Genomic DNA, 11,884 nt, shown 5'->3' on the forward strand with positions numbered 1-11,884 from the left:
CATTTAATTACAAAATTTAAGGCATTTAAGTAACTTCAGAAAACGATCAAGAAGTGCTATTATTTTTCAGAGAATAAAATCACGAAAATATTGTCAATTATGTTTTGAATACTATAAATATGATTTTTAATCAATTGTTTTTTAATCAATCACACTTTACGTGTCAAATACAATCAAATAATTGCTTTCTCTCGTACATGAAGATGTTTCTCAATCGAATGAAATCTTGAATCCTTTTGTGCCGCGTGCAACGTGACCGTCATTATTCTCGCTGTGCAGACCGCGAAGCAGAAGTCTGCGAAATATTAGAGGTTTGTTCTCAGTGCTCCATTTGCGAAAATTTTTTGCGACTTGCGCGTAACAAACTCGGTGTCGGTGATTTAACGCTACGCTACGATCTCTCATAAGCGGTACTGTATATATATTGATATTATACAGTGTTTTTATTCTGTCCGGCCTGTCATATGCATTGATTATAAAACTATAATCCAACGTTTGAAATTTGTGAATGAAAACTTGCATTTTTCTGCAAATCCATAATAAACAGTGGCACTGTGAAACCGGTCTGGTAAATCAAAACTACAATCGAGTTTAACATTTTATATAAAAACTTTCGATGAACGAATGTGTTTATTATTGATTTGTAGACGTTTTAATAAACAGCCATGGAAGTCGATAGTAAAGAAGCAATGGATTCCAGCAATGACGTTTCAATCGTCGAAGACAGTGTTACGGATATTAAATTGGAACCTAAAAAAGAAATTGTCCATCCACCCCCAAAAGTGAGGGTACCAGTAAAACATTCAAATTTGGGTATCAGAAGTCACGCAATGTAAAGGATGAGTTTAATTTTGAAGTTTTGGCTTTATTTGTGACAGGTAAAATTGCAATTTAATTTCCAGGGATATGAGTACAATGGTTGAATTGACATCCTTCAATACACTGGGTAAAATACAACCTTTTCTTGTAACTGTGTCAGCAAGTGCAGCTGTTTTGATTGATCTTCACTGTCATTTAACTGATAAAGAAGTCTGTGGTTATTTGGGAGGACATTGGGATATAAATGCTCATAGTATGTTTTTTAATTATTTATATACTTCAGTTCTTAGTATTAATATTTGATTGTGAATATTTTCTTTATACATTGTAGATTTGTCTATTCTTGGAGCTTTTCCTTGTCGTTATGCTGGAAAAGATAAATCTGCTGCAGCAGCAGTAGAAGCTGAAATATCAAAAGCAATGGAATGGAAAAGAATGACTTTAGTTGGTTGGTATCATTCTCATCCAAAATCTCACGCTTCTCCTTCTTTGAGGGATGTCGATGCTCAACTTGACTATCAAATAAAAATGAAAGGACCCAGTGATAATGTGTATACACCTTGTGTGGGACTAATTTGTTGTAAGTATTTTAAAATATTATTTTTGCGCCTGATCTCAAATTTAATACTTGAAAAAATAAAATTCTAGCACCTTACAATACTGACTCAAACTGCTACGATTCAAATTTCAACATATTCTGGTCAATGCCACCCCCTGAAAACAGGCCTCATGAGTATCCTAGGCCAATGTTGCTAAGTTACACATTATCACAGGAGCAATATATTTCTCAAGATGCACTTGAAGAAATGGTAATTTATACACATACAAATTTATGTTTTGCACAGAAAAAATAGTATATCAATTCATTTATTTTCTTTTTTTACTTAGAAAAAATGCATTGAGTACTATAGACTAGAAGGAGGTATTGACTTTACTACCAAATTCAATGGTAACATAACATACTTGGAAAGATTAAAGGTATGGCAATTATAGCATTAAAATTATTTATCATTAAATTTTTGCTTATTAACTGCTTTATCTTTCATAGAACTCTCTGGTACCAAAATTGCCAGGACGAAATAATCGCTCAAACGGAACTTACTGGGAACTAATCAAGGAGATGCTTGCTCCAGGTTTCGATGATGGATCAGAACCTTCTTATGCCAATCTCAAGTTCCCTCTTATGAATGATACTATAATGCCACCGTCCAGTGTAACAACTCCCTTCATTCCTCCTGCTTTATCTGCTGTACAAAAAGCCTGTTTACAAGCGGATGCTGAAAACAATCATAGAGATTCACCATCATTAAAATCATCTCATATAATCAGTACAGCCGAAACCATGCCAACTTTTCGCGCGGGCGAACTCACGGTGTCTGTGAAAAATACAAAGAGTGATTACGATTACAGTCCAACCGATTTCACCAAAATAGACTCTATGAAAGGGAGAAACGACTATTCAGCATCTGACTTATCGCAGCAAATGAAGTTCTCCGATTTATCAAAATTAGCCAGTTTTTCACCAGCTGAGTTAGCCAAACTCACTGGTTTTACTCTCAGTGAATTTACGAAAGCAGCATCTTCGTCAACGTACATGCGAAACTTGACTAATCTCTTCAGTCCTATGGGTAAACTCGACCATACAACAATAGAGGCTACTGAAAAACGATCCAGCGAATTGAGTGATTTGTCGTCACCGTTCAAGCCCCCACAGGCATCTTCGCCTGGTTCACCGAAAGAAACTCATAAAGCGACCGTGGAAGATTATTCAGATAAGAGTAAAAAGTATTCCGAGCCAAAAGATGCTTCGAGCAGCTATGCTGCGAGTGAAGACTTGTCGAAAACCGCTGATACATTAGATATGTCGACGAAGAAGCACCAGGCCGATGAATCTTCCGGTGAGACTTTGGATTTATCGAAAGATAGACAAAGCTAAGTTCAAGCCAAGGCCCAGTTCTATCGGCCTTTCGATTTATAAAACTGCGAGATTAGGCGTTATTACAAAGAGACAATTCATGAAAGTATGAAAAACTTAACGAAAAATGCCAAGATTGACAGCATCTTTTTAATTCGTAAAATTTTTAATGGTTGTTGAAAAGTTGATGAACCGAGTCATTGTTGTAATAACAAATAAATCATGCGATAAAATTTTAAAAATCGAGAGGCCGATAGGGTGGGCTACGTATATCCTATCTAGATTTAAAGAAAACTTCTCATTCTTTTACTCCATGAATATAATTTTTATATTTTGCATAGAATTTACAAAAATTGCATGAGTTCTGTACTTAATATTAACATAAAAATCATTTATTCTTCTATACTAAAATTAAAAATTAAGTATAGTTTGCAACTGCTCTTTAAAAGTATTATTTATAAAATAATTAGACTTGATATTTTGTTATAGTTTAACAAAATTTAATCAATTAAACTTGTGAATCTCACGTTGCATATTTGTGATAAGATCAACATAATATTGAAAATTATTTTATACTTTACCGATTGTGTACGTACATATACGTATCTGTATAATTTACCTGGCAATATTTTATATTTTATACATCTTGTATATTCATCATCAAACCGATTTTGAACGGTGAAAAAATTATTTGAACATAAAAAGAAATACATGAAATGAACTGAAAATGTACATATTATATCAACAAAATGTGTAAAACTTGTAAGACAATGAGCACTATTAATTCGTAAATTAATTCATAAAGTAAAGAGAAATTCTTTAATTTTATGAATGATTTTTTACTATAGTAATACTCATAGATATCTATTTGCTATTGTAATATTAAATTTAACGTAATATTTAAAAATAATTTATGAAACAAAAAACTAATAAGAACTTCAACAAAAATAATAGAAAGATTATTTCTACTCAATATGAATGTTTTTATATTAAAAAAAAATGTACACACACTTTTTCAAAGCCTGTAAAAGACTGAGTGAAACATTGTATCGAATTAGTAACCGAAGATTAAGACTCGAACGTATGCATAGAATTAAAAAATATTTATAATGTATCTGTATGCGTATTGATTGTAAATAAACGAGACAACGATATCTAATTCAGACAATTCGTTGTTGAATGCCTCTCAAATCAGCTGTTTTCTCTCGCGCGCACATACCGATCTCAATGCAAGAAACCGATATCGGATGAAAAGAGCTTGGGAGTCGAAAGCGATATAGGTATATATACATCGCCAACTGTATACGAGGTGGCACCGCCGTGATTTTCTCTGTATGTATTGGTGCACACGTTCGCGTACCTATGTGCGTGCGCGTGGATATGTATGTAATACCAAATGGTGAAAGTCATCGGTGGTACGCGAGTCCACTGTGGAAGGGATTCCTTCTGTCCCTCTCTCTCTCTCTCTCTCTTTCCGTCTCGTGTATAGGCTGCAGAGCAAAAAAATCGAAGGCGCTAAAGGAGCTGCTGCTACTGCTGCTGAGGTTGGCGGTACCAAAGTATAAGCCGCAAAGACTCGCGGCAGTCGTTCCTCTCGGCTTTCACCTGGCCGATCGGTGAATATATACAGAAAACAATACGGAGTTTCTCTCTCTCGCTTTATGTGCGTCTCGATCCGCGTGGAAACAATATACGGCGCGACGATGACAGCGACTCGGCCCAACATTGACAGCCGATCGACGTGACAAAACTAAAGAAAGAGGGCGAGAGACGAGAGACACCATGGTCCCAGGCGTCGTCGTGGTTTTTTAGATAGTTTATTTATTTAAAAATAATCGGTAAAAGTTCGTCGTCGCGTGTGGTGTTGTGTCGTGTGAATCGATCGAGCAGCCATCGTACAAATTCATCGCCAAGGTGCAGAAGAAAGCGAGATAGAAGAGGCGATTTTATAAGTGCAGTGAATCGGAGTCGTCGTGTGTGTATATTGCATCAAATATATATACACTTTCGTACAGCAGCAGCAGACGCGCGCCGCGCTCGAAACAGCTGGTGAGTGCATGTGTACTACCATATACACACACACACAATATATCCACGTTACTATATAGCGCACAGGTTGTTTAAGTAGGCCTCCTTTTTTCGGCTCTCTCTCTCTGCGAACGAGCGATGATCCTCCGCTGCTGCTGTTGCGCGCGATGCAACACACAGCACACGACCGCAGACGATCTCTCGCGGCGGCGGCAGCGGCGTTGAAGGAGAAAGGATATGTATCGCCCGCGCGTCGCAGCTCTCGCGCGCGCCAAGAGCCCCCCGTTGAACAACAAATCGCAATAATATAAGTAATGTGCGCGCGCGAATTTTTCAGTTGCGAAAGTGTATCTACTGCATATTATATACTACCGCACCGCGACCGCGTGTGTTTGTAATAGTAGTTCTTCTCCTCCTCGGCGTTGTGTACGAAACAAACGATGACTAAGATATGATGCCAGATGATGGGAATTATTATTTCAGATCGGTCTGCCGCGATAAAACTCGCGCGTATGTACTAATATTGTGTATATTATGCTGCTACGGTGCGAGAGTCGATTTTGAAAGTCTCCCGCCGCCGTTGACGTACTACGACTGCTACGCCGCAGCTACCGCTATATATGATAACAATGATGTCGTGCCTTAGTATATTTACTATTCGGCATTTATGAAACCGATTTATGAAAAAATATATCACGCTGCACTCTGTAGCCGATTTTTATCGTCTCCATACGTAGTGCGTAACTGTGCGATCGGTGTGTGTGTGTGTGAAAAAATCGAGAAAAATTCGTACGCGTTTCCTCTACGTTATATGTGCAGGCTGCAGCTCGATGCAACGAGCGAGCTCGAAACGTTGACAAAACGGACAGTCTTGGCGAGCACGAGGAGGGTCAGTGGCCGCCGTCGCCGTGTGCGCGGGGGCATAGGACGTAGTAGTTCGTGTAGCGCGTCGAGAATACAAAATAAGCCAACAAAGCATTGCTGCTGCTGCTGCTGTATACAAATTGCTACTGTCCACTCAACAGTACCTTTTCTTTTTCCTTTTCTTTTTTTTTTATCCAAATAAAAAAATTGAATCGAGCATAAATACTTCGGAATATTTCACGGATTCGAACATTTGACCAAAAAATCGGTTGATTCGACAGCTACATAATATTCAACACACACCTTAAAGTTTAACGTTGTTTAAAGTATAAACTCTCATGCTAGCTCAGAGAGAGGTGAGTAATTGCGCTCGAATCCTTGACGTTCGATCTCTGTAATCGAATTTTTCGTATTATCGCCGAATCGCGTTTTTTTTTACCAAAAGGTTCGATGCTTGTACATGCAGATGCGAGTATAGCTCGTTTATTAATCTCTAAAGAAAAGTAAAGAAAATCTGGTTTGTTTATGCGGTACATTGTCCGCTATCCAAACTGCGCGCAGCCCATTTTTTCTTGAATGCGAGGGAAGAAGAAGAAAAGAAACGAGTAACGTGCCGATTGTTGCGTTTCAATAAGGTATTCGTGAGATGAAAGACCCAACACGTGTGCTCTAACTTATACAATTATTTTGACTTTGCCACTTGTAGATTCACAGAATATGACACTCGCCATCTAGTGGTGACAACCGACTTGAATTATGATTGATGTCGTAAATTTTCGCACAATTACCGCAAATAAAAGGCTAAATCATTATTAACACATTTATTTTCAATCAAAATGTTAAAATTTGAGTAAAGAATTATGTATTTGCGTTAATTTTTGCCTTACAATAATGTGCAAGATTGAATTTTCATACATGTTTAGAACAATTTATGCAAAGGAAGAAATCGGTCCTGATGCATACATTTTAAACGAAAATTTCACGTAAAAGTTCCTTAAATAACATTAAATCGTCTTCCTAGCGTAGGAAGGCATCTCTATAAGCTTAAAGGCAAAAAGGTAACTATATCCTAAGTTATAAGATAGGAACTCCTTAGACCCTTTTTTCCTCCGAATTAAATAAGATAGTGAATAAGTTCTTGTGCTGGGGCGACAAAATATTGTTTACGTTAATTTTTATATCTGCTTTTACATTTAATTTGCATGAATATATTTAAGATTTTTCTAGCAATGTAAACGAAAAATCCCCTTGAGTTCGAAAAATGACATTTAAATGGTATACTTTTGAGTGCATGCTAAACTATTAATACCCAAATTCAATTATTTTTCCCTGAACAATGATCAACTTTACTTAGCTTTCTCAATTTCTCCGTTGATGAAGTAAAATATTTCATGCTGATAAAAAAACCTTGTGAGCGTTTGCTCGAAAGGCGTAGATAATGAAAAAGAAATTCTCAAATGATGTAGAAGTTGGAATTGACGAAAATCTTGTTGAGTATTTCTCGCGAAACCTATCGACAGAATACACAAAAAACTAAGCGACACGGCTAACTGCACGTGCCCATAGTTGCGTATGGATTAATTTGCGGTAGAGGGGGAAAATTTGGCCAACGACGCGGGCTCATCTTGATGAGCGATGTGTTACGTCGTTGGTGCACCGTGCAGAGTTGAATTTTTGACTACTTACGAGCGAGTGTTTACAAATTATATCCGTGAAAAGAACAGTTCTGAGCTTGAAATCGAGGCGCAGTTTTGGCTACCCGAAGCGCATAACCTCAAATATTTTCCCACTACTTATGGTGGAAAATTACAAGGAGTATATATAATATAATCAAGAAAATGATGGAGAGCTGCAATGACGTAGTTAGGTAAAACTTTTTTGTGTGTTACAATGCCATAGTAATTTTTTCAGTATTTCCTCATTGAATTGGATTATTCTTTAGAATAAAGGAAGAGTTGAGCGATACTTTGACGAACGCAGGTGAAGATTATGTTTTCAATTTGGTAAATTCTTATAAAGCCGAAAACTTGGAAACGATCCCGTGTTATACAGTGAGTTGAATTATCTTAATGATTACTGTTTATTAACTATGAGAAACTATAGCCCACAAATTTCATTATTATTATTATATAGGTAAAACATGCGAATGAAACTACAGCGCTACACGAGAGGTTAGATAAAAAAATATTCATCGATTTTGAGTGCCAACATATTAAACCTGAACTGAAGGCTCAATCAACAATCAACAGCAAATTTGAGTATAAAAATATTCAACCTGTTGTGAAAAAGGAAAACCAAAATTCGATCAAATACACGAATGATAAAAGCCTAATAATTTTGATTAAAAAGGGATTTAATTATAATGAAAATTGCCAATCGATTTCTAACTCCTGTATAGCATCGACCGGACATGAGAAACTACCGAATTTTGAAAAAAGTCGTAATAAACCCTTTGATTGCGACATTTACCACAAATCATTTGGGCAAACAGTTACCCTCAAAAATCACACAAATGCAGTACATAATCGAAACAAACCATTCGAATGTGAGATTTGTCACAAATCATTTGGAATACAATCGAATCTCAAAGTACACGTAAATTCAGTGCATAAAAAAAGTAAACCCTTCGAATGCGATATTTGTCATAGATCATTTCGACAAAAAAGTAACCTCAAAGATCACAAACAGGCAGTACACGATCGCATCAAACCCTTCGAATGTGATATTTGTCAAAAAACATTTACAAGAAAACAAAATCTTAAAAGCCACAGAATAACAGTACATGATCGTAAGAAACCTTTCGAATGTGATATCTGTCACAAATCATATGGACTAAAATCGAATCTCAAATTACACGTAAAAACAGTGCATAATAGGAGCAAACCTTTTGAATGCGATATTTGTCAAAAATCATTTTCACTCAAAAGTGTCCTCAAAAGACATATAAATGACGTACATGATCGTAGCAAACCCTTTGAGTGTGAGAGTTGCCGCAAATCATTTGGATACCAGCAAACCTTGAAAAATCACATTATTCAATTTCATGATCTAGACAAACTCCTGGAATGTCAGATTTGTCACAAATCATTTGGACTAAAATCGAAACTCAAACTACACGTGAATTCAGCGCATAAAAAAAGTAAACCATTCGAATGTGATATTTGTCATAGATTATTTGGACAAAAAAGTAACCTTAAAAGTCATATAATTACAGTACATGATCGTAAAAAACCATTCAAGTGTGATTTTTGTCAAAAATCATTTGCAGAAAAATCAAATCTTAAAAGGCACAGAATAACAGTACATGATCGTAAGAAACCCTTCGAATGTGATATCTGTCACAAATCATTTGGATACAAAAGTTACCTTAAAAATCACGTAAATGTAGTGCATAATCGTATCAAAACCTTTGAATGTGAAATTTGTCACAAATCATTTTCATTCAAGAGCAATCTCAATACACACGTTAATACAGTACATAATAGTAGCAAACCCTTCCAGTGTGAGATTTGTCATAAATCATTTGGACAGAAACGAAACTTTAAACGTCACGTAGATACAGTACACAATCGCAACAAACCCTTTGAACGTGAGATTTGCCACAAATCATTTGGACAGAAACAAAACTTTGAACGTCACGTAGATACAATACACAATCAAGAGGCACATAATTGGGGTACATAATGGTAGCAAACTTTTTGAGTGTGAAATTCGTCACAAATCGTTTTCATAAAAGCTAAGCGTCAAGACTTACATAAATTCAGTTCATTATCATAAAAAATTCATCTAATTTTGGGCCGCAAAAGTTACATCAAATGCCCACATAAATACATTTTCATATCGTAGCATATTGTAAAAACGAAAAGTTTTTTCGTCACACATTTAAACACCATAAATTTGTACTTTTATAAGTATATGTTATTTTTAAAAACTCTTGACATAAATATCCTCGAAATTTCTGATAAAATCTAAGAACATTTTCAGTTTTATCACAACTGTATAGAAAAATTTTTCTACTTTTTGAAAATAAATTGATACATTAAGTACTACGTCTTAGTTTTTAATTTTTTTGTTCTATTATCGCATTGACAGATTTTTAAATATCCATTCATTTTTTCACCTTTCCCCAAATACTTCGAATAATTCGATTGCTCGAATGATTTGGAGCCAATCGATTTGCAATAAATTATTTCAATTTCAATCAGCCGTACCACATTTGCCTTAAATTTGACGAGTGACAAGAATCTATTATGTTTGTGCGATTTCAGCCTCGAATTTCGCCTATGATTTGTAGAATTTTCTCATGACATATAGGCTGCAGCTACAAATGTGGATCTCTATGTCTGTTCAGCGAAATTAGAACATGCAATATCGCGCACTAATAATCGGCACGCGGACCTTCCGTGTACACTCGTAATAATAATAATATATAGCGCACTGCGCATTTAGCGCAGTAGTGGCGAATAGAAAGTTTTAAATCAATTCTTGCGCACGGCGTAATTTTTTTTTCTTGAACGCGAGGAAAGAAGAAGAAGAAGAAAAAAGAAACGAGTAACGTGCCGATCGTTGCGTTTCAATAAAGTATTCGCGAGATGATATACAGGACGTGTGTGCAGTAACTCCGTGAATTTGTAATTGGGTAGCGCGAGTTTTGTCTCACATTTTAAAGTGATTCTCAAATTCTCAGTTATAATTCGATGCAAAAATTGGAAAGAATTTTCAAGCAGTCGCGGTTTACTTTATCGACGTTCGAAATCGTAAATAACCAATCTCTCGCGATCGCACATCTCCATTCTTACGTGGATCCAAAAGTCATAATAGGAGCACCGAGTGATCCAGACAATTCAGCGTCCGAACGAATATCCAGCGTGCAAAAACAAAAATCTTTCCACCTTTCGACGATCGCAAAATCAATTCAACTCTGCCGATTCGCAGATACGAGAATCGAACGAGCGCTCGAAAAATTAGGAGCCCTGACTCGAGCGCTCGTCGCGGTATACGCGCAATTACACGCTTATTTTTTTCTTCGCCGAGGTAAAAGAAAAAAAGAAGTAGAGCCGCGCGTACCACGAGGAACTATAGAGACAGTAGGGAGCCGCGCACGGAATAATGCCATACACATACCAGTTGCGGAGTGCTATAGCGAGCAGCTCTGGTATACTAAACCTGTATATATAGGTATATAAATATGCCTATAGAACGCTGGCGGCAGCTAACTGAGAAGTGAAAGCGCGAAACTCTACAACTCGAGTCTCTTGCCTCGAGTGAGTTTGCGCTGCCGCGAATGTGTATACCTACTTGGCGCTCGCGCCTATAGGCTGTATACCTATCATCCATATACTACACGCGATACATTATGGTCAGGCTGTTGCAGCAGTGTACTCCACCTTTATGTGTGACCGAGCAATTTAGGATTTGGTTAGATTCCAAGGACTAACTCTCGAGTCCCGTAAGAAGATCGCTTATAGGGTATCTCGTTTTCAAAAATGACAGTAATAATATTTTCACACCTACAATGGTGTAGGCAAACATATTATACACGAGCGAAAACACTCGAAAAATTGGGACGAGGATCGATCTCTTCGTTAACTACAATAATTGCCATGGTGTGTACAACGAAGCTTCAGCTATGGGTACATCTATATTACAATACCGATCACGGGCGTACGGGTTGCGAAACGAAGGTGGCAAATTATTGTGCGTGTATAATACACACTCATGGATCGCGCGAACGAATAATGATTATAACAGATCTTTCCGTCTCTCTCAGCCTTATAATGTATTATGAGGTGCTGTATAATTCACCGAGAGCCCCGAGAGTATGTAAGCAATGTAACGTTTTGCTTGTGACACCGATGACCCGCTCCTTTTTTTTCACACTTACACGGGGCGAGTTTGACTCGTACCTACGGCCATTGTTCGTTTCTCGATCGTAATAAAGAATCTCGAAATCGTTATGATTACGCCGGGTGAAAATGAATCGTATCGCCTCGTGCACGTGTCATGGCAAAACTAGAATCTTCGCTTAACACATGATGCGCGTCATCGACGATCGAAACGCACGAGTACGAGTATAGCTTATACATAATCTCGATTCGCACTGCAGCCCGCGCGTAAATTCTCACTATACACCACACAGCTCGCGAGTCGGTTTCTCCAATCGATCGCAAAGAACAAACGCGGCAAATTCTTGTGATTAAGGGTCCGTCCTTCGAAGGAACGACCAGCGCGAGAATTATAAGAAACACGCGATTTTTC

The 11,884-nt window shown here is 37.1% G+C and overlaps 2 protein-coding genes across 2 annotated transcripts; both read left to right on the plus strand.

The window, feature by feature from the left end:
- Positions 1-268: 268 nt before the first annotated feature.
- LOC106660206 lies at positions 269-3,176 on the plus strand. The gene is made up of 7 exons (XM_014383111.2): positions 269-568; positions 648-832; positions 903-1,072; positions 1,151-1,399; positions 1,468-1,628; positions 1,708-1,797; positions 1,868-3,176. The coding sequence occupies exons 2-7, from the start codon at positions 666-668 to the stop codon at positions 2,753-2,755; spliced, it is 1,725 nt and encodes a 574-aa protein (XP_014238597.1). The 5' UTR covers positions 269-568; positions 648-665; the 3' UTR covers positions 2,756-3,176.
- Positions 3,177-7,297: 4,121 nt separating this feature from the next.
- On the plus strand, positions 7,298-8,924 carry LOC111693744 (zinc finger protein OZF-like). Its single transcript, XM_023459303.1, has 4 exons — positions 7,298-7,493; positions 7,569-7,677; positions 7,760-8,839; positions 8,895-8,924. The coding sequence occupies exons 1-4, from the start codon at positions 7,465-7,467 to the stop codon at positions 8,922-8,924; spliced, it is 1,248 nt and encodes a 415-aa protein (XP_023315071.1). The 5' UTR covers positions 7,298-7,464.
- Positions 8,925-11,884: the final 2,960 nt, after the last annotated feature.

Source organism: Trichogramma pretiosum, unplaced genomic scaffold, assembly GCF_000599845.2.
Source record: "Trichogramma pretiosum strain Unisexual culture from Peru unplaced genomic scaffold, Tpre_2.0 scaffold44, whole genome shotgun sequence".
In the NCBI taxonomy this organism is placed as follows: domain Eukaryota; kingdom Metazoa; phylum Arthropoda; class Insecta; order Hymenoptera; family Trichogrammatidae; genus Trichogramma; species Trichogramma pretiosum.

What these genes read in the sequence shown, in the direction of transcription:
- LOC106660206 (XM_014383111.2), top strand. Translation starts at nt 666, where the DNA reads ATGGAAGTCGATAGTAAAGAAGCAATGGATTCCAGCAATGACGTTTCA. An exon ending in GGTATCAGAAGTCACGCAAT is followed by an intron (nt 833 to 902) that starts GTAAAGGATGAG and finishes TTTAATTTCCAG; the next exon opens with GGATATGAGTACAATGGTTG. An exon ending in AAGATGCACTTGAAGAAATG is followed by an intron (nt 1,629 to 1,707) that starts GTAATTTATACA and finishes TTTTTTACTTAG; the next exon opens with AAAAAATGCATTGAGTACTA.
- LOC111693744 (XM_023459303.1), top strand. Translation starts at nt 7,465, where the DNA reads ATGATGGAGAGCTGCAATGACGTAGTTAG. An exon ending in AGCTGCAATGACGTAGTTAG is followed by an intron (nt 7,494 to 7,568) that starts GTAAAACTTTTT and finishes ATTATTCTTTAG; the next exon opens with AATAAAGGAAGAGTTGAGCG. An exon ending in AAACGATCCCGTGTTATACA is followed by an intron (nt 7,678 to 7,759) that starts GTGAGTTGAATT and finishes ATTATTATATAG; the next exon opens with GTAAAACATGCGAATGAAAC.